Source organism: Xyrauchen texanus, chromosome 12, assembly GCF_025860055.1.
Source record: "Xyrauchen texanus isolate HMW12.3.18 chromosome 12, RBS_HiC_50CHRs, whole genome shotgun sequence".
Lineage (NCBI taxonomy): Eukaryota > Metazoa > Chordata > Actinopteri > Cypriniformes > Catostomidae > Xyrauchen > Xyrauchen texanus.
This window is the reverse complement of record NC_068287.1, coordinates 15098831-15121889: the sequence shown is the minus strand read 5'-3', so window position 1 is coordinate 15121889 and position 23059 is coordinate 15098831. Positions and strand designations below refer to the sequence as shown.

The 23059-nt window shown below is 42.1% G+C and overlaps 1 protein-coding gene across 2 annotated transcripts in view; it reads left to right on the top strand.

Annotated features, from left to right (window-relative positions):
* Positions 1 to 485: 485 nt before the first annotated feature.
* tyk2 (tyrosine kinase 2) overlaps positions 486 to 23059 on the top strand; it is a 38088-nt gene continuing 15514 nt past the window's right edge. The window contains exons 1-15 of one of the 2 annotated variants that reach the window (XM_052138686.1): positions 486 to 625; positions 1323 to 1516; positions 9393 to 9516; positions 9630 to 9768; positions 10618 to 10781; positions 11874 to 12252; positions 14995 to 15165; positions 15556 to 15713; positions 15813 to 15927; positions 17972 to 18155; positions 18337 to 18455; positions 18803 to 18970; positions 19069 to 19156; positions 20146 to 20273; positions 20787 to 20922. In XM_052138686.1, coding sequence (XP_051994646.1) covers positions 1342 to 1516; positions 9393 to 9516; positions 9630 to 9768; positions 10618 to 10781; positions 11874 to 12252; positions 14995 to 15165; positions 15556 to 15713; positions 15813 to 15927; positions 17972 to 18155; positions 18337 to 18455; positions 18803 to 18970; positions 19069 to 19156; positions 20146 to 20273; positions 20787 to 20922 — 2248 coding nt within the window. In that variant the 5' untranslated portion in view covers positions 486 to 625; positions 1323 to 1341. Of the gene's footprint in view, positions 643 to 1322; positions 1517 to 9392; positions 9517 to 9629; positions 9769 to 10617; positions 10782 to 11873; positions 12253 to 14994; positions 15166 to 15555; positions 15714 to 15812; positions 15928 to 17971; positions 18156 to 18336; positions 18456 to 18802; positions 18971 to 19068; positions 19157 to 20145; positions 20274 to 20786; positions 20923 to 23059 lie in introns of both variants that reach the window. The other variant, XM_052138687.1, reaches the window with a different exon arrangement.

Here is a 23059-nt window from a genome sequence, read left to right as displayed (position 1 = left end):
TTGTGAATTTGACTCACCAGTGACAATAGATGTGAATCATAAATAACTTGCTAGTTGTTGCAACATTTTGTGTTCAGCAGAAGAATTAATTAAGTCACCCCCTTTAAAAAATGTATTTGCTTATTTTGTATCTTACACAACATTCAGTAAACATTAGATGTTTGTGTTTCTAAACACATTCAGATTATTATTTTGTATGGTTTTTATTGTTTGTTTGTATGTTTTTTTATTTAAAAAGTTGATAGTTACAAAAAAGGACTATATGCATTTTGGGTTAAATCCTCTGGATAACACGGTCTGCAAGACCTCTTAATTTGAAGTGCACAATGAACGAAAACATTTGGATTGTGGCTCAAAACCTTGTTAGCGTTCTACCTAGACAGCATTTTATGCACGTTTAGAACGCGCTTATGGTACTCAGAATCATATCTAAGTAGGCAGCTCTCTAGGTATTGACACAAAGTATTCAGACGCGGATTTCTTCCTGTACTGCCAGCAGTGCACGTAGCGAATGTGAAAACACGCGATGTCTTCAGTTGGTAAGAGTGGGTAGAGATGTAAATCCTGGAATAAGAAGATTACTAAACGTTGTCTGAGATAACCACCGTCATTCGTCAACCTGGAGGTAAATAGTAACCCTTGGTCAGTTTCCATTTCTTGATGTTTTCATCTTGACATGAGATCAGGTTGTGCCCAGCAGGGCTGTTTATGAAACAGGAAGTAGCTTGTTTGTGTGTTATTTTTGTATGGTAGTATGTTTTGTCGTTGCTGCGCTTCTACATACTAGCAGCACAGTGTTGGATTTAAATAGTGTTATTTGGTGGGCCATTGACGACCTAATGGGTTAATTTGGGAAAGTTATGTGCACAGTGTTCCGAGAATTGCCAAACTCGGCCATTACAGCAGTACAGCTTGCCATATTAACAACAACAGTACTGGTGTGCACAAGCAGTGGTGTAGTGTACTGTCTCAACTTAGTGTATTGTCGTCACGACAGTTCTCCTAAACATATAACAATTGTCGTATTGATATGTTAAAATGATAAGGAGGTAGCCTATACAATTTAAAAAGTCAGTTGTGGTAGGCTGACAGATGGAAACCCCCTTGTTAAAGGCTTGGTTCACCCAAAAATTACAATTATGTCATCAAATACAGCCGTTCTTCCATTGAAAACAAATGGAGATGTTGGGCAGAATATTAGGGATTGACAGCCTCAGTTGACTGTCACTTACATTAAATAAATCAATAATTTCTCCACTTGCATTCTGTGGATGAAAGAGAGGCATATGAGAGTGATTTTACCCTTTATGACATTACAACAGGTGCTGGACTCAATGGATAATGTTTAGACGAGGACATTCAAGAAGATTCAAAGCAGGGACGTCCACAGGACAGTGTGAGGGTCCTGGTGTCAATGTGTTTCTGTTCTGGACCAAAGAAGGAGAGCGCTGCCAGTCTTACCAGGAGGGAGATGTGACAGCTGAGGATCTCACCATTAATGCAGCCAAAGCTGTGGGTAGGTTTGGGTACCAGTCAGGGTTATTATAGTATTAATAACCCGTTAATGACCTTAAAAAATTATTGCTATAGTAATAATATGGTTATATGATATTATATAATCCTGTTATTACTATACTATAGTAATAAAAACATTTTTTTAAGTGTATTTATTTTATTTTTTTCAATTTGTCCTTTAAATGTAGTTTAGGCTAATTCTTATTAGTTTCCTCTCGATGACTGTTTGGTTTAGCTTTATTTAGATGTATTTTTTTCTCAGCTGATTCAGTTGGTAAAGGTTTCAAATGTTCTAATATAAAGTAACAAAAGAATAATAACTTTTTAGCATTCTATAAAAAAAATATCAATCGATTAATCGGTTATCTGCCTTTTCCACCACCTTAAGTTATCGGTTATCGGTTATCTGCCTTTTCCACCACCTTAAGTTATCGGTTATCTGCCTTTTCCACCACCTTAAGTTATCGGTTATCAGCCTTTTCCACTAACACCTTAAGTTATCGGTTATCAGCCTTTTCAACCACCTTAAGTTATCGGTTATCAACCTATTCCACCACCGTAAGTTATTGGTTATCAACCTTTTCCACCACCGTAAGTTATCGGTTATCAGCCTTTTCCACCACCACCATAAGTTATCGGTTATCAGCCTTTTCAACCACCTTAAGTTATCGGTTTTCAGCCTTTTCCACCACCTTAATTTATCAGTTATCAGCCTTTTCCACCACCACCATAAGTTATCGGTTATCAGCCTTTTCAACCACCTTAAGTTATTGGTTATCATCCTTTTCAACCACCTTACGTTCTCTTACGAGAGGTTCTCTCGTATTGCGTAAGCTAGCTTACGCTCCGGGAAAGATTTATCTTTTCTGAGATATTGAAGCCAAAAAATTATCCTTAATTTTGTATCATTTGTCAACGCAGTGCAGCAACTGCAGACCTTGAGCGGGGTAGCTAGCGAGCTCATTGGTTGCTCTGCGGCAACTGCTGCAGCCTATAGACGAACTTGGGCGAACTCGCGTCCAATGAGAGGCGTCCGCGCGCTTACTGCATCAAAGCCCGCCAAAATGGCCGTGGCTAGAGTGCATATAAGCGTAGTTCGTAGGCTGGAACCCTGATTTTCATCTCTTCAGCGAAGCTCTTCGCATCTCTGAACTGGAAGCCGCGTCGCCGTTCGAGGGGCATCTAGCAAGCTTGGACAGTGCTCGAAGAAGCCGGCCGTCTCCGCCACCGTCAGCCATCCTGCGAGCTACGCCATCCGGCGACGTATACTTTTTTAGAGCAAGCTAGTTCTTAACGAACTTCACAAAAGAGTAACGAGCGTCTTTTTTAAGATACCTCGCACCACTTGCGCTTCATGCCGCGCCCCTCTCAGCGCCGGAGACTGCCACATCATCTGCGCTCTCTGCCTGGGACTGGGGCATGCAGAGCTCGCCCTCGCTGAAGGCGGATGCGACCTCTGCGAGGAGCTTCCGATGTCGACCCTGCGGGCTCGACTCGAAGCGCTCAGAACCGAAGCCGCCGCACCGCCTTCCATTCCGCCGCGCAGGAAAAAGCGCCGCTCCCAAAGGCTGCCAGAACCGGTGATAGAAGCGGCTGCCTCGCTGGAGCCTCTCCTTTGAGCATCGCTCTCACCCTCCCCGCCCCCCCGGGATGCGCAGTTGCCGCCCAGCGGCTGCACTGCGGCCATCTCGGAGGACGAGGCGGAGGATAAGGGCTGTTCCATCATGGCTTCGTACAGCGAGGAGTGGTCAGGCTCCCATGCCTCCTCCTCGGCCCAGGAATCCAGCAGGACCCGCGCCGGAGTCGAAGGGGAACTAACACGCCTCCTCACACAGGCCGTCGACCGCCTCGGGCTCGAGTGGTCACCGCCCCCTGAGCAGGCTCCCAACAGACTCGACGGCTGCTTTCTTCAGAGCCGTCGCCGCGCAACACCCGCGGCCCGGGCCGCTCCCTTCCTGCCGGAACTCCACACTGAGCTTGCAAAGTCGTGGAGCAGCGCCTTTCTCGGCCAGGATCCGTTCCCACGTCTCCACCCCTCTCGCTTCGGTGGACGGCGCCACCGAGAAGGGCTACTCCTCCATCCCCCCGGTCGAGGATTCGGTAGCAGCACACCTTTGCCCGCCCTCCGCGAGATGGCGGTCTAAGCCAGTGCTCCCGTCTAAGGCCTGCAGAGCGACTTCCGCCTATGTTGGCCGCGCCTATTGCGCCGCCGGCCAAGCCGCATCTGCTCTGCACTCCATGGCCGTTTTACAGATCCTCCAGGCGGACCTTCTTCGGGAGTGGGATGAGAAAGGCAGGCACCCAGAGGCTGTTACAGATCTAAGAAGCGTGACGGACCTCGCCCTTCGCGCCACCAAAGCTGCAGCCCAAGCTCTAGGGAAGTGCATGGCCTCGCTGACTGTGACCGAGAGACACCTGTGGCTAACGCTAGCCGACATGGGAGAAGCAGAGCGCTCCACGTTCCTCAACGCACCGCTCTCTCCGACCGGTCTCTTCGGCTCCGCGGTGAGTGGCATTGTTGACCGCTTTTCAGAAGTCCAGAAAGCCACCCAAGCCATGAACTTCTTCCTGCCGCGTCGCGCTAGCTCCTCTGCAGGCCGCCCACGTGACCAGCCTCCTGCACGAGCCTCTTCACAGCGCCCAGCTCAACAAAGTCAGACTTCTCAGCGTCGACAGGGCGGCCGCCCTCGATTGCGCTCAGACAGCCGCCGCAGACCGCCGCCCCCCCACGGGCCTCGGTCTAAGGTTGCGCTGAAACCTGAGCAACCGAAGTCCTCCTAGCCTTGTTGAAAAAACGACGGCTCAGTCCCGCCGCGGTCCGGACCACCGTCAAAGCTTCGCCCCCTGTCAGTCCCCCTCTCTCAGGCTACTACAGTGGTGGATTCAGCAGCCAACAAGCCGGTGATACTGCCCGCTTGCCTGCACTCAAACGCCGTTTTCACGGCGACCCAAAGAAATCTTGTAAAGAGCAAACATGCCTTATGTGTAGAAAATGTGCCCACAATCCAGTGTTCACCCCTACACACAAGCATTACACTTCCCGTGTTCCTATCAGAGCCCACTCACATAAAGCGGACACAGCCCGCTCGAGTGTTAGAGTCAATAAACGCACTCACGAATACGCGCGGCGCCCATTCTCTGCCCGCTTTGTCACACGGCCAGCAAACACTTCTCTGTATGTAAGTCCCGTGCTCGTGACTATGCTCGCAAGCATCACTTAACAGATGTGACTCTTTCCCCATTCACCTCAATCAGGAAGTCACTCACAGAACAGCCTGTCCCTGCTGTCTGCGAGCAGTCATGCATAAGCACAGTAAGCGGCTCACACATTCTGTTCAGCGGCTGTGTGCAGCAATCAGGGCGATTTGGCCATTCACCCTCTAGTGTTACGCTTCAAAGCGTGGGAAGCTATCCCAGGGATATCCAAATGGGTGTTAAGCACAATAAAACAGGGCTATTTGCTACAGTTCGATCGCCGCCCTCCCCGCTTCAGAGCTGGCTCGAAACTATTGTGAACACGGAAGCAGCCTGCATGCTTCGTTCAGAAATAGCAAACCTTCTGTGCAAAAGGGCCATAGAGAAAGTGCCGCCTTCAGCTGAGCGAGTCGGGGTTTTACAGCCGTTATTTTCTTGTTCCCAAGAAAGACGGCGGCCTAAGACCAATATTAGATCTCAAGGGTTTGAACAAGGTGCTTGCAAAAAGACCGTTCAAAATGCTTACAATCAGGAAACTCCTCACGCATACGCGCCAGGGGGACTGGTTTATCTCTCTCGATCTGAAAGATGCCTACTTTCAGATTCAGATAAATCCCGTCACAGGCCATTCTTGAGATACGCCTTCGACGGCCAGGTTTATCAATACACCGTCCTTCCGTTCGGCCTGTCTTTAGCACCACGTACTTTCACGAAGTGCATGGATGCGGCGCTCGCACCCCTGCGGAGTCAGGGCTTGCGAATTCTGAACTATTTGGATGACTGGCTGATTATGGCACAGTCACATACGGAGCTTCTGTCTCACAGAACCGTTCTCCTCAGCCATCTGAACAGTTTGGGTCTTGCAGTCAATTGGACCAAGAGCTCACTACAGCCCAGTCAGGCAATTTCCTTCCTTGGAATAGAACTAGACTCCGTGGCAATGACGGCTCGCTTATCTACACAGCGCGCGGTACGTGTTCAGCGACTAGCCTCGTCCTTTCAGATGAACAGCCTCACGCCTCTGAAAAAATTTCAGAGAGTGCTAGGTTACATGGCCTCAGCCGCAGCAGTACTTCAGCTGGGTTTACTGCGCATGCGCCCGCTTCAGCATTGGCTAAACACCTGCGCATCTCGCCGGGCTTGGGCCACAGGCCGCCAGCCGATCAAGGTGACTCAGACCTGTATTTCAGCTCTGCAGCCCTGGACAGTGGCCGAATGGTATCAGCGGGGAGTGACGATGGGAGCTGTATCTCGCCGAAAAGTCATCTCGACAGACGCGTCCAACACGGGTTGGGGCGCGGTCTCGCGAGGGCTCTCCGGTTTTTGGCCTATGGTCAGTTCAGGAAAAGCTCCTTCACATAAATTGTCTGGAAATGATAGCGGTCGAGTACGCGCTGTGCGCTTTCTCCCGGTCATTCAGGGTCACCACGCCCTGGTCCGTTCGGACAACAGATCTGTGGTATCCTACCTAAACCGCCAGGGCGGTGTCAGATCCAGGAACCTCTTCCATCTGACCTAAACGCATACTGAGTTGGTCCCAGTGCCACCTGCGCCGCTCAGGGCGACGCGACGTGCCAGGCCACCTGAACGACGGCCCAGACAGACTGTCCAGAGACAATATTCCTCCAGGGGAATGGTCCCTGCACACTCAAACATTCCAGAAGTTATGGCGCATATTCGGCAGAGCAGAGATAGACCTCTTTAGCGCCAGAAGAGAACTCTCACTGCCCAATATTTTTCTCGAAGCGAGGACGTGCTGGCCCAGGACTGGCCCAACCGCCCGCTTTACGCCTTCCCTCCCGTCTCGCTATTGCCACAGGTAATGCAGAGGATCAGGGAAGCGCGTCACTCGGTGCTCCTCATAGCCCCGCGTTGGGAGAATCAGACATGGTTCCCGGAGCTTACGCAGCTGTCACTGACAGCGCCGTGGCCCATCCCAGTGAGAGCAGATCTCCTTTCTCAAGCTCGCGGCACGATCTGGCATCCCCACCCAGCTCGCTGGGCGCTGCACGCGTGGGTGATCAACGACTACCCATCGCTCTGCCAGAAGGGGTAATAAACACCATCATACACGCTAGAGCCCCTTCCACGAGAAGACTCTATGCGTCAAAATGGTCTGTGTTTTCAAAATGGTGCACCGACAGAGACCTGGACCCATGGACATGTGTGGTGCCGTCGCTGCTCGTGTTTTTACAAGAGCTGCTGGATAAGGGCAGATCCCCATCCACGCTCAAAGTGTATGTGGCGGCTGTCGCGGCGTTCGCTGAACCCCTGCACGGCCAGTCACTGGGAAAAAACGAGCTGGTCATCCGCTTCCTCAAGGGAGCTAGAAGGATGAACCCCCGCGCTCCCATCGGTTCCTATCTGGGATCTTTCTATAGTTCTCGAAACTATGAAAGCCCCCTTTCGAACCGCTTCAATCCGTGGATTTGAAATACCTTTCACTCAAAACCGCTTTTCTGACTGCCCTGTCATCAGTCAAACGTGTGGGAGACCTTCACGCGCTGTCTGTCAGTGCTGCGTGTCTTGAGTTCGGACCAAGTGACTCCAAGGTCATTTTAAAGCCTAGACACGGCTATGTTCCCAAGGTGATCGGTACTCCTTTCAGAGCACAGGTCATTTCCCTATCGGCGCTGCCAGCATCCGATAGCGAACGCGACGCCAATCTCCTTTGCCCAGTCAGAGCACTGAGATTGTATACTGCGCGCTCTGCCTCTTTCAGACGCTCTGAGCAGCTTTTCGTTTCGCTCGAGGGCGCACCAAAGGTCTCGCCGCTCGAAACAGACACTGTCTAGATGGATAGTGGACACTATTGCTGCCACATACGCGTCAAAAGACCTGCCATGCCCGTTGGGCATTAGGGCTCACTCCACTAGAGGCATGGCCTCATCGTGGGCATGGTCCAGCGGGATTTCCATTCACGGCATATGTGTGGCAGCGGGCTGAGCTTCCCTTCCACCTTTGTCAGATTTTACAATCTGGAAGTGCCCGCCCTGCAGGCAAAACTACTAGCGGTTTAATACGCTACAGCTCCCCTGGTGAGCTGCACTGATGGGACTCATTCCACACAGACCGGCACCGCCGCTCTGTCGCTCCCTTCCCACTATGTGCTTATGTATTACACACACACTGGCCCGCACTCTTGCCGGCCAGATATTATTTCCCCACTCACAAGGGCTCCCCGGGTCCCCCACCCCGGGGCTCATGCAGTGGATGCTTGAGCGCACGGCGTTGACAATGGGTTCCCGTGAGCGTAAGCTAGCTTATGCAATACGAGAGGACCTCTCGTGAAGAGAACGAATCGGTTACCTAACGTAACCTCGGTTCTCTCTAGATGAGGGAACGAGTATTGCGTAGACGGCCGTGCTTCACGCCACGAGCGACTTTCGCTTCATTCAATGAAAACCAGGGTTCCAGCCTCACTGAACTACGCTTATATGCACTCTAGCCATGCCCATTTTGGCGGCTTTGATGCAGTAAGCGCCGGACGCTTCTCATTGGACGCGAGTTCACCCAAGTTCGTCTATAGGCTGCAGCAGTTGCCGCAGAGCAACCAATGAGCTCGCTAGCTAGCCCGCTCAAGGTCTGCAGTTGCTGCACTGCGTTGACAAATGATACAAAATTAAGGATAATTTTTTGGCTTCAATATCTCAGAAAAGATGAATCTTTCCCGTAGCGTAAGCTAGCTTACGCAATACTCGTTCCCTCATCTAGAGAGAACCGAGGTTACGTTAGGTAACCGATTCGTTATCGGTTATCAACATTTTCCACCACCGTAAGTTATCGGTTATCAGCCTTTTCCACCACCACCATAAGTTATCGGTTATCAGCCTTTTCAACCACCTTAAGTTATCGGTTATCAACCTTTTCCACCACCGTAAGTTATCGGTTATCAGCCTTTTCCACCACCACCTTAAGTTATTGGTTATCAGCCTTTTCCACCACCACCTTAAGTTATCGGTTATCAGCCTTTTCAACCACCTTAAGTTATCGGTTATCAGCCTTTTCCACTACCTTAAGTTATCGGTTATCGGTTTACTATCGGCACAATTTCATGCAAACCTTTAAGTTTGTGAAAATGTTAAATAAAACAGATTTTGTTTTAGCATTTTAGATAGCAGTTTCTTCTTGGTTCTGTTTAGTTATACATCAAGAAATTGTTAAAAAATATTAACAGAAGGAAGAAGGAAATAACAACAGTGCACACAGTAATCCAGTAACTATGGATGTATGTGTGCATAAGCAATCACGTTTTCTCCTAAAAAGGCTGATTAAACTAATTGCACAGTGCAAAGTGAATATGATAATAATAGTGGGCAACTGATTCAGGCTGATATAATGCATGCTTTAGAGGAAGATCTATGAGCACTTTGCTGGGAAAAAAATCAGATTCTTTCAGTTTTGTGAGGTTTGGGAATTAAATCTTTGAAAGATATTCAATTGGCATATTTGGAGGCCCTATGTGATATAAGTTTTATTACTATTAGCCTTTTTATTACTAAAAGTTACAATTTAGAGGGAACTCTTGAGGAGAGAGGGGTAGAATGAAACATGAATGAAATAACAAATATGTGTATTATCAGCTTCTGTGATACATCTGTCAACCACTAGTGTCAGTGTCAATAAGAACTTTGTTTTTGTTTATTTTTATCAATGATTTAAAGTTTTTTTCTCTCCCTCAGGGATCAGTCCAGTCTGTCATGCCTTGTTTGCGCTCTATGACCCTGCATCCTCATGTTGGTACAGCCCAAATCACAAATTTGACACAGAAAATCAGTCAGGCCTGTTGGTGCATTTCCGTATGAGGTGAATGAGTTTTCATGTGTGCATGAATAGATGCTTCAGCTTTGTACTAATTTGAATTTGTAATTGTGTGATTCATGGATTAACAGATTAACAGATTAATTGTTGTTTTGTAGATTTTACTTTCGTAACTGGCATGGCTTAGGTGATAAGGAACCGACAATGACACGCTATGCATTGCGGACTGGTACTGGGAGAGAACAGGTGACGTCTCCTTTGCTGGAGATGACATCGCTGGAGTACCTCTTTGCTCAGGTGAATTGAAAAATTATACCACTCAAAATCAATTGACTGTGTAGGATTTCATAAATAGAGTCCAGTTGAAATGCCACAGTTTCTGTACCTTTCAGATAGAGAATCATTTAAAATATTGCAGCAACTTAAGTCAACATCTGTTGTACATTATGCAACTAAATCATTAGTTACTGTCTTATGATGGTGTCACATTAGACGAAGCAAACAAAATTACAATATGGGCAACATGATATAATATCAAGTTTTAGGACTAATTATGAAATTATAGATCCTCTAATGGTCAAATGTTTGCTACTATACTAATTCATAGGTCAGAATTCACCAAACTTTGGAAACTAGAAATATACCAGAAGTCAGTACAAGTTTTAAAAAACGAAATTTTCCCAAGACAGTAAAACAAAATGCTAAATGATAAAGTTTTCTATGATTAAGTTGAAGTTTGTATTTCTGCACCACTAGCGTCACCAAACGGAATTGAAAAAATAAACATAGTTTTCAAACAGCTTTCTGTATAAACCCTCAGTCTGCCATTGGTCGAAAAACAGATAGTCCCGCCTCTAACTCAAGCCGTTGGTTGAGCCATTGTTGCTCAAACCAATCAGAGCAATTAAAAAAAATTGTGTGATAGGGACACATTGTTAACACTTTACAGAAAAATCTACATACAAATGGTTTATTTATAGTTGTCTCTGCATATTAAGTTTGGAAATGAGGAAGTATTATAACATAGAAAAAATGACACATCATCTTTAAATTTCCAAAGTTTCTTTATATTGTCCAGCTCTGCTAAATGGCAGAATATTATTCTTTGAAAAACTTTTACATTGTATGTGTTTGTTCTTTAACCAGGCTAAACATGATTTTGTGAATGACTTGGCATGTTTGGATGTGGTGAGGGGAGAGAAAGAGATCGGTCGCTTTAAGAATGAGTGTCTGGGTATGGCTGTGCTTCACCTCTCTCATACTGCCCTGCAGACTGGCTCTTCTCTACAGGATGTGGCAAAGCAAACCAGGTGTGGGCTTCAACTTCCTTCACTGTTAAGAGGAAGGTTTAAAACTGCTATTTTAAAGGTGTTTCTGAGCTACTAGTGTCACCAAATAGAAAACAGTAAAACCAATGACTGTCTCCAAACAGGTTTCCCAAATATAGTTGTCTGAGCAAGCTGGAGTAGAAGAAAATATTTTACCATCCAAAAAAATTATACATTGACATTGATAAACATCAGAACTTACAACTCTATTTACTTTATTAATGCATGTTTGTTGTGTTCTTTTGAACAATTCATCTATGCACATTATTCTTAAAAGCAATATTCGTACTCGTAATATTTCATAAAAATGTAATAACTTGGCACTGAAAATAATGTTATCCAATAGCCAAGCATTTTTTAATTCCTTTCCTCCTAACACTGGTCATATAAAGACATTCTTTTACCGAACGCCCAATTTTCAAGACTATAAATCTGTCATCTATATTATGAAGGTAAATTAAATTGTAACTTAATATTCCCGAAATAAATATAGATCTCTATTAAAAAAAGACATAAATCACATGCATTTTAAAATGAATGAATGAATTTTGCATTTATATAGCACTTTTTCTCACACTACACTCAAAGCGCTTTACACAGTGAACATGGGAATCTCCTCAACCACCACCAGTGTGCAGCATCCTCCTGGATGATGCAACGGGAGCCATAGGGTGCCAGTACACTCACCACACACCAGCTATTGGTGGTGAGGACGGAGAGAGGAGAGTTATAGAGCTAATTTATGGATGGGGATAATTAGGAGGCCATGACATACAGTATAATGTCCCCATAACTACACTGGGGTGTTAGTACCCACACTAGCACCCTCTGCTGGCCACACAAACACCTCTTCCAGCAGCAAACTTAGTTTTCCCAAGGAGGTCTCACATACAGGTACTGGCCAGGCTCACCCTTGCTTGGCTTCAGTGGGCAACCGGTGTTGAGCTACAGGGTAATATGGTTGCTGGAAAATGTGCAATTGTATATTATTTTAATAATGTTGGTAATGTTTTCATATAGACATTTATTTCATCAGCATATTGACACATTTTTATGTGATATTTCATCTTTCAGCTTCCTCCGTTGCATCCCTCGATCTTTCTCCCGACACATTGCCCGTGACAACTTCCTCACAAAGTTCCGTATTCGCCGCGTGTTCGCAAACTTTGTGAATAACTTCCAGCAGCACACAGTAGGAATGGGGAAGCTAGGATCGCAAGAGGTCATGTACAAGTATTTGTCCACCCTGGAGCACCTGGCACCCCTTTTTGGCATTGAGGCTTTCCCTGTGTTCCAACTTGACATGCGATCTGATGGAGGTGGCAGTGGGTCATACCTCATTGCCTCCCAAACACAAACTACCACTGAGGAAACAAGGAATAGTGAACCTACTCATGAGATTAGGGTGTCTGGGTCAACAGGCATACATTGGAGGAAGTTACCAGTACAAAGGGTAAGTTAATGCTGATGATATTTGAACTTCTTCCTCTCTATTTGAATTGCACTTTCCATGAATAGTGTACAAATTATGACCTAAACTCTTAAAAAAAAACTTTTAACTTAACTTTTATTAATTTATTTATTTACAGTACATTTATTTTCAACCTCAGGAGGTTAAACAGGAGTGGTGGTGGCGTAGTGGCTAAAGCACAGGGCTGTTAATCAGAAGGTCACAGGTTCTAACCCCACTGCCACCACCATTGTGTCCTTGAGCAAGGCACTTAACTCCAGGTTGCTCTGGGGGATTGTCCCTGTAATAATTGCACTGTAAGTCGCTTTGGATAAAAGCGTCTGCCAAATGCATAAATGTAAATGTAAACAAAATATTTTATGAGCCGTTTTATTTTCTGTTAAATTTATATGTGGTTTGCAATTTTTGCAGCCTTGTTCTCAGCATTATTTGGGACATGTCTAAATACGGTTTAAAAAAGTTTAACAAAAATTACAGGTTTTCAGTTGTTGCCTAAATTAGCTCTACATTAAACATTGTTTAATGATTTTTATTGTTTAACACAGTTGAAAAGGTCAAGACCTCTGAGGTGGCTAGGGTTGCAACGGTATGAGATTTTCACAGTATGATAACTGTCTCAGAAAATATCACGGTTTCACGGTATTACACAATTACTATTATCAGTGAAAACAGAAGGGTTATTTATTTTTTTATTTATTTTTTAGCAAACACTTTATTATAATTGAAACTTGAAACCATTTATTTTATTGAAGTATGTGTAAAAAAGTCTCCCTTTTGAAAATAAAATTCGAATTATAAACATGATAAAAATGTAACCATAGCATGTTATATAACTAAAAGCATGTTAGTTTACATGTTAAATTAACAACTAAATGAAAAATAACATCAGCTGTGTGAGCTTTTGAATTAATGTCCTATAATTATTAACAGTTAACATATACTGTAGACTGCTCCTGTCTGTACCTTTTAACATCGTGCTTCTCAACTGGTTTTGCTTCAAGGACAGATTTTACATTGGACATCAATTGGCGACCTGCCATAGATTAAACATAACCTGTATTTAATGTATCCTGGGGTGCATTTCCTTTTTATTCATGGTTTTCCAGTACAAGGACATGCATCATGTGACATTGTTTTTGTTGTTGATGTCAACGTTTGACTTTCAGCACACAACTGAATAACACCGACTGCATGACTATGATAAATGATTACTGCTAGAGTTAGATTAACATACATGTGCAAAAGGACTTCAACATTTCTCAATTGCACAAATAAAAACATACATATTTGTCTCTGGCTTGCTTTTGCTTGCGTGTCAATGATGCCGAGATCTACTTTTAGATTTAATTTAATCACTGAGAAGGTTTACCTGTTAAATTAGTTGCACCAAACATCACAAGCAGCCTCAAGCATGGACACAGAGTAGCTGTATAACACTTTTCCTTGAGCAGAATATTGCACTACAGAGCGCTAAATTTGTTCAAAGGAAGAAGTGAGACGTGCATAGTTGTCAGATTGCACAAAATAAGTATAACATTAGGTGGAATATTTCCAATTTGCGCCAAGTATAAATCTCAACCTGGGGGTGTTGTGTATCTTATCTGGCAACCCTGAGCATGTTAAATGCTTGTAGAGATGCGTTCGGTCCCAATGCAAGTTAACTGAAGAAAAAAAAATGCTTTTACGAGAAATGAGCCGCGGGCCACATTAAACCATGTGGAGGGCCTGATCCGGACCGGGGCTGTATGTTGCCCATGTCTGCTTTAGCTGTTTTTCGAGATTATCATTAAATCTGCCTCGGCAGTCCTAAATAGATCACTTGGGCGGCCGCTGAAATATCTTCAATGGGAGAACCATGGCATTGTTCTTTCCCTGCTGTGCGACCCAGTCCGAATAGACCAGTTGAGAAACACTGCTTTAACTCACACAACACACACACTCATGTCAGACCCCCTCGCCTCGCTTCTCTCTGACATTTTCTCCACTGCATTTGTGTGTGTGTGTGTGATGCAAGTTGACGAGTCAGGCAGACAAGGAGGAAAGGTGATGCGCACACGCATGTCAGATTCTCCGTCCAGTTGCATTTTTTTCTCAATACCGTAGATAAGCAAATGTACATGTTATGATAACTGTCAATTTTCAAACTGTGGTATACCGTGAAACCGGTATACCGCTGCAACCCTAGAGGTGGGACAGGCCAAAATCACAATTTTACCACACTCGTAAACTGCCACATATTCTTCCCACTTTAAAGGAATAGTTCAGCCCAAAAAAAAGAAAATTCTCTCATCATTTACTCACTTTCATGCCATCTTGGATGTGTATGACTTTGTTTCTTTTGCTGAACACAAAGATTTGTATAATTTTTTACTGTAAATATCTTCTTTCACTTTTAGAAAAGTAGAGACTTATAGAAAAACGACTTAAATATTTAACTTTTTCTCACCCAAAGTGATTGCATCGCTTCAGATGACAGATTTAATCACTGGAGTCATATGGATTACTTTTATGCTGCCTTTATGTGCTTTCAGTGCTTGAAAGGTCTGGTCACCATTCATTTGAATTGTATGGACCTACAGAGCTGAAATATTCTTCTAAAAATCTTTGTTTGTGTTCAGCAGAAGAAAGAAAGTCTTTCTCATCTGGGATATTATGAGGGTTAGTAAATTATGAGAGAATATTCATTTTTGGCTGAACTATTCCTTTAATGTCATAAACTTTTAGGAGAATAACTACTCGGAGAATGACTTCATCCATAACCAAAACAAAGATACACAGGCTCTCGGCGAGCAGGAAATAGACAGTTGGAACTCCTTCTGTGACTTCCCTGAGATCTCTCATATTGCCATCGCTGGAGTAAATGTCTGCATCAGTCGCCAAGACAACATGTCCATGGTAAGGAACTTGAATCAGAGCTCAACAATAAATATTTTTCCTTCCGGCCAAATCAAGCCAGAAGTTGAGATTTGAATTGCCCTGGCAACATTTTCAGTGGTGCCACCACAAAAAATTATAATTTTTTTTATTTTATGCAAACTTATTATGTGCCAGAAAAATATACTTATATTTTTAATAAAACATTATTTTCTTTTGAAAAAATAAACAATTTACTACAACATAAGTTTTTTTTAATTATTCAGCTCTAATGTAACTCCATAATGGCTATAAATTCATTAAACACTTTTACTGGTAAAAGAAGGCCATTGGTGCAGAACCCTGGAAATGCTTGCTAAAGAAAGATTGAATCTTTTGCTTTTTGTGTGATATGTGGCCCTGCTGTTCCAGGACATGCGTTTGGGCTCCAGCCTAGAGGCTCGCTCTCTGGTTTCACTGCTTGATGGATATTTCCGCCTTACAGCTGATGCACATCATTATCTGTGTCATGAGGTGGCTCCGCCCAGAGTGGTTCTCAGTGAGGCCAATGGCCTACATGGTCCCATACTGTACGTAACTCCCATTGCCACACTCAGTACAGCCTTATGGTGTTATTCCATTCTTACTGATACATTTAATTTTGTATTTATTTTTCCCCCTACCTCTAGGGATGAGTTTGTTCTCCAGAAACTAAAGAAAGAGGCAGAGGATGGCGCGTTTATTGTGCGCTGGAGTGTTTTGGATTACCATCGTCTAATCCTTGCAGCTTTGAGTAGGACACAGGTAGTGGTCTACTTTAAACAGCTTTTACAGCGGTTCGATTTGATGAATCGAAAAATTGGGTACTAATACAGCGGCCAAAAGATTTTGGTCACTAAATGGTTCTCTAACCCCTAACAATTAAACTTCTGATCACTTAGAAAAGTTAATATTTTTCTAAGCAATCAGATTTACAATTTTCATTCAACTTACTGGCATTGTGGCACTACGTTTTGCATGGGAAAGCACTAGTGATAGACCAATATATCGGTCAGGGCTTCGTTTCCTAAAAGCATTGTAAGCTTAATTTGATCGTAGAGGCCATTTGCACCAATGGTTTCTACGATCAACTTAAGCTTATGATGCTTTTGGGAAATGCAGCCCAGGCCGATTAATCGGACAACATTTGGCCATTTTGCGATTATCGGCCGATAACAGTGTTCATTTGGCCGAATAACAAAGGTGTTAATGGGTTAGTTCACCCAAAAATTACAATTCCCTTATCTTTTACTCACGCTCATGCCGTCCCAGATATATATGATTTCCTTTCTTCAGCACACATCAGTAGGTTCTTATAATGGATGTGGATGGTAACACGCTTTTTGATGCTCCAAAAAGCACATATAATCAGCATTATTTCACATGTCATCAGTATGACTCCAGTGGTTAAATTAATGTCTTATCAAGCAATATGATCGCTTTTGGTGCAGCGATCAGTGTAGTACTTTTTAACTATAAATCATTGCGTCCGGTAAGCAGCAGTATGCGCGTTCACGAGAGGGCTGAGGTCACGAGGTCTTTCCTGCAATGGCATAGCAACGTTCCATTCATTGCAGCAGATGCTCTCTACCTCTTTTGATATGGCCTGGCATTGCCTACATGTGTACCACCATGTCTCCTGAGCTCTCTGTCTATATGAGACTTGTTGGTCCAGCCTCCTCCATCTCCCTGTGCTCCAGGTCAGAGTACTCAGGTTCAAATAAATATGACATGCAAAAACTTCTCCTCTTAAATGAAAAACTTCTGACATCTTTATTTTAATTTGCTTCAATTTGTTTACAGTGTTTGGTCTGTACATCATTCCTCCTGCTCATTTTCAAACAGTGCTGCTCTTCCAGATGTGTCACACGAGAAGTGGCACATGTGCAAGCATGCCTAGGCCAATACATAACGCGAGAGAATGCGTGACCTCAGCACTCTCGTGTATGTGCATCCCCCTGCCTAAATGAAGCGATTATTTATAGTTAAAAAGTACGTAAATATTGATATTTTTCACACCAAAAGCAGTCGTATTGCTTTTATAACACATTAATTTATCCCCTGGAATCATATGGATGATGTTAATGCTGATTGTCTGTGCTTTTTGGAGCACCAAAAATCGTGTTACCATCCATCCATTATAAGGACCTATTGAGCTGAGATATTTTTCTTCAATTGTGTTCTGCTGAAGAAAGAAAGTCATGCACATCTGGGATGGCATAAGGGTGATTAAATGATGAGAGAATTTACATTTTTGGGTGAACATTCCCTTCAACTTTCCCTTCAGTTCCAAAATCTACCAATAGATTTGTGTCAATGGTTAGTGAACACTTTGTTTTCAAGGTTTTTTCTTTTCAAATTTCTGCAAATTTGAATACAAATTACATTAAATAAGTGTTTGTTTCACATTAGAAATTTTGTGTACATCTGATTTGCTGTTGTTAAATTGTTTATCTGCATTTATATCGGCCATCGGCCATCATGCTCTCTAGAAATCGGTATTGGCATTGGCCTTTGAAAAAACCCATATCGGTCGACCACTAGAAAGCTCCATTCACATTTTCCTCAGAAAATGTAATCATTTTGTTATAGTAATTCTAATATTAAATGCCATAAAAAATGCATTCAATTTTCATATCATAGCATTACCTTTTTTACACCAAGCTCTAGTCCATATTCTTCTAATTTATTGGATGGATGTGGTTTGGCTGTTTTTCAACACATGTTAATATACCTCAAAAATAATTAGTGGTTAAGTGACTGAAGTATATTTGTTATCGTAATTGTTAATTGACTTCGTTTCTGGCAGGATGGAGAAAGTCCAATTCACAAGCAGTTCAGAATCACACAGAAGGGCTCTATGTTTAAACTTGAGGGCTGGGATCAAGAGTTCCCCAGCATAAAGCAGCTCACCAACTGCTTAAAGTCCTTCGTTCTGAAGTCTGGCGAAGACAGTTTCACTGTAAAGAAGTGTTGTCTGCCCAGACCAGGAGGTATTTACTGTGTGTGTGTGTGTGTGTGTGTGTGTGTGTGTGTGTGTGTGTGTGTGTGTGTGTGTGTATGATTGGCAGACTTTACTATCAACCCTCTGATTTACCCAGAAATGTGTCTACATTTCCACTGAAATGAGTGGAAATGAGTAATCCTTCAAATGTTTTTATGGGTGTATTGCAGAGCTCTCTAACCTACTCATAATGAGAAGGGGTGCCAACTGTAGTGTCAAACCTGTGTCTGAATCCCTCAACCTGAGTCAACTGAGGTTTCATCAGATTAAAGACAAGGAGATTGTAAAGGTAAGAAATTGTACGGTAGTCACTCTCTGTTAGCATTCCCATTCATCTTAATGGCAGTTGCTCGGCTGATTCAGGACCCCTTTGGAAGTACTTGGCACTCAACTCCATAAAAAAATCTAGCACTGGTTAAATATCAACTGTAATATAAGGAAATATTTGCGATTTATTTGTTCCTTGTAAAAATATATATATAAAAAAATCAGTATATATAGTTACTCAACTATCAATAAAGTGAGAGGTTTTTTTGGCCACGTATTAGTGTAACTGTGGTACTGTATCTATTGTACCGTGGCTAAATGGACCATGCTAACAAGCCAAACATTGACCTCTTGTTTTCATGGATACAGGAGCAGCACCTGGGACGTGGCACCAGGACTAACATTTACGTAGGCAGGCTGAAGTTTCACAGCACAACAGAGGATGATGATGACAAGTCGAACAATAATCACAGCGACAAGAATGGCATCCGAGTTGTTCTCAAAATTCTTGACCAGAGTCACAAGGATATAGCGCTAGTAAGAGCCATGGCTGTTATCTATGGACTAAATGTACCATTAAAAACTACAAAAGCACAGATGTTATCTCTTTCCCTTTGTTTTGTATTTACCTTTAGGCATTCTTTGAGACAGCCAGTCTCATGAGTCAGGTGTCACACTGTCATCTGGTCTTTGTGCATGGAGTTTCAGTGAAAGGATCTGAGAGTGAGTGCTGTGCCCTTTCTGACTTCCTCTTTAAAGGCCAAAAGTGTCATAAAATCTGTTTGGAACTGTTTAATGTTGAGCTTCTTTTTACTGCAAACAAACTGTACTTACACATGATGTACACTGGGGCTTAAAAGTCCATATTCAAAATCTAATTTAAGCCTAATTTAATTCAAGTTTTATGACATATTATGACATAAAATTAGTAAGATATAGAATGATTCCGCACTATTTCTTGGTCACTGATGAAATATGAAAATTTGTGACATTGAGTATGTTAGCTCATTTGTGTAAACAGTCATTGAAGTTTAATTGAAGCACACAAGATGGTCTTTGGAATGTTCTCAAATCATGCTGGGATAATGTGGATCATCAGGTTTTGCACAAATTTGTGGAGTCCATGCCAGCTCAAGTGCATGGTGTGATTAAAGGGATAGTTCACCCAAAAATTTTAATTCTCTCATCATTTACTCACCCTCAAGCCATCTCAGATGTGAATGAATTTCTTGAATATTTTTTGAAGAATATATGAGCTCTTTAGTTCAATACAATATAAGTGAATGGTGACCAAAACTTTGAAGCTCCAAAAAGGATATAAAGGCAGAATAAATGTGTTCAATAAATATAACTCCTTTTTCACTGTACATCTTGCCATTGCAGTCTCTAGGCACAATCATGATTTCAAGCTCGATTACACTTCCTAGAGCTTTACACCTGCAATGAGCGCTAGATGGCACTAGGAAGTGTAATGGATCTTGAAATCATGATCGGCAAGGAGATTGCAGATGTCAAGATTTATAGTGAAATTTTCATTGTTTTATCACTATCCCTTTAAAGCAACATTTTTCAATGTAACTTTTCACTCAAATTGTTAGGCTGGTTTGTAATGAAAATGTTTATGAAATTAGAAAAATGCAAAAGAGAAATGTTTTACAAGTGGACTTTTGAACCTCACTGTATCTGTTTACTGTACTGTTTTATATATGCAGATATCATGGTGGAAGAGTATGTGGAGTTTGGCCCATTAGATGTTTTTCTGCACAAAGAGAAGGCCCATGTCACTCCTCAGTGGAAATTTATTGTTGCTAAACAGCTTGCCAGTGCTCTTTGTTATCTGGTGAGTGGTGAATGTCAATAATTGGCAAATATCTATTGATAGATCTGTCTATCTACTTTATTAGGGGCCAATCAGGCCGAACATGTTCTTGCGCTAAAAAAAAGCTAGATGCGGTGCAACAAATAGAACAGAACACAGTCTCGACAAGCGTTTTTAAAAGTTTCCTTTTTTTTTTACATGACATGGTCTAAACAAATGTGGCACTCCTGTGGGAAATGCTGAAAAACAACAAGACGTGTTCAGGAATATATTAAATTGTAATGAATGTCTAATATGTCTAATGTCTAAAAGACCTAAATGTCGAAACATTGCTTGTTCAAATACATTTTGTTTAGAGCTTTAATAACAGTGTGCGGGCATCTATTTCCTTTTTCTGCATTTCTTACATTTTGTTCTGCACTCAAAGCTTCTTATTTTCTTTATGCAAAAAAAAGGTGAAATATTTAGGGTGAAATATAACCCAGACATTTCTTCATGTGATTCACCCATTCATCACCTTTTATCTTTTCACAGGAGACAAAGTGCTTGGTCCACGGAAATGTCTGTGGCAAGAATATTCTTGTGGTGAGGAAGGGTTTGGAAGAGGGCACGTCTCCGTTTGTGAAGCTGAGTGACCCATGCATTGCTCTGACAGCTCTGTCTCGTGGAGGTAACCGAGAATTGGGTTGTTATTCACACGAGCGAGTAAAGTACATCCTGTATCTCTCTATCTGTGCCATTTCTCTAGTTTCCTTACCCTGCTCTTCACTACTGTTTACTTCATCAGATTCTCTCATGGTTTATAGAACAGGAAGCTCATTTCTAACCCCACTTCCTTATGGTGATGCTCATTTCCTTTTGTCTAACACATTTAGTTATGTCAGAATGATAATATTTACAGAACTGAGGAAGATGGCCAGAATTCACTGTGACTGAAACCTAACCCATAAGTATTCCACATTGGCATGTAACTTGTTCTGCTGATAAATTGGATAATAAAATGGATGAAAATATCCCATAGACTTATATTGACTTATATTATATATAGACTTATATTATATTAATCCATGTCTATGGACCAGAATAGCATAGAGTCTTAGGGGTGGGGTTTTTGTCTTGGGTTAGTAAGTAACCACCCAGAACACAATAGCAGCCATATAGCAACACCTTAGCATCGGGGTGGTGGGTTTATACAAGCAAGCACCACTCACATCTAGGGCTGGGTGATATGGCTTAAAAAATTATATCTCAATATTTTTCAGCCTATTGACGAAATTTGATATGTATCTCGATAATTATTTTTTTGCTCTGAAGTGGCTAAAAAAAAAAAAATGATCAGAGGAACCATCATTTCATCCAAACAGCCATTGCAGCCAAGTAGACTCAATATTTTAAATAGATTTAAAATAAATAGTTTTTCATTACATAAACACAATGGAGAATGAAATCTTATAATTTTCATATGCACTTTGTTTATATTTCATATACAATGATACATAGTAGCTTAATAAAAATTATTATTTGCCTTTGTATGTTTTAACTAATACATTGTTTATGAATTCATAAAATGCGCAAAGCTACTTCACTAACTTAACATTGCATAATACTAAATTATTACTGTGGGACACATCAGGTTTATTATTATAATATAATGCTGAATTATCTTTATTATTCTGATTATTAAATTAGCATTTTACTGTACAAAAGTAATATATTTCTGTCCTGTTTACGTCACCTCCACCTGGGGCTTTTATTTTGACGCCAAAAGTGCTGTCATATTTATTCAACTTCACAAGGAGCTTTTATTAAAAAGCCCATGTGTATTTGATAGATTACAATGCATTTCCTGAAATGCAGTAATCTCCTCCTTTTCTGTTATTCTGTGCCATGTTTGTAGATTTGTATAATAACTTGTAACGGTTACTAATGTTTGGAATTGCGCGAATGCTTTAACCTGCATCACTTTGGTTTCACAATGCACGTGAACTTATCTGAGCCATGTGCGTCTACACAGATCAGCGCATCACTGGCACTGACAGACCATGTTTATATGTCTTTAAAACACAGCCTTTTGTTGATTTAATAAATATATGACCAACTCGCCGTTATCTTGATTAATTGTGCAGCCCTGAAGGATTGTGAAATTAGTCTACTGAAGCGCTCTTTATGAAACTTAATGTCCAAATGAAAGCACATTTAAATCATTACAATATTCACGATATTGGTCAATTTTACAACGTCAGAAAAATTATCTTGATTATATCATTTAATATTCAATATATCACCCAGCCCAACTCGCAACTGGATTCATTTACATACTTACATGTGTATATGTACATAAAACATGTGCAAACATTTTCACGCAGAAAACATGATTCATCAATAAGTTCGTACTTGCGTTAATTTAAAAATTTAAGATAAAATGATGTCCAATCCGTAAACGTTAAAATACTTTACGTTTTTAAATTATGTGAAACAAAATTTGCGATAGACAATATTAAGCCACAAATGCTGTCGATTCAACTTTTATTTAACATGGAATATTCCTTTAAATAAGCAGCCAAATCTGAAAATGGTGTCATTAATTGTACTTCTTTAGCTAAGATCACACTAATAAAATGCTATTTGTCATGCACGTTCTTGAGTTGACTGATAGGCGTTCCAAGTTCTCCCATTCATTTTAATACAAGTTTCCGGTGTTGCTCAGCGAGTAAAGATGCTGACTACCACCCCTGGAGTCGCGTGTTCGATTCCAGGACGTGCTGAGTGACTCTAGCCAGGTGTCCGAAGCAACTAAATTTGCCCGG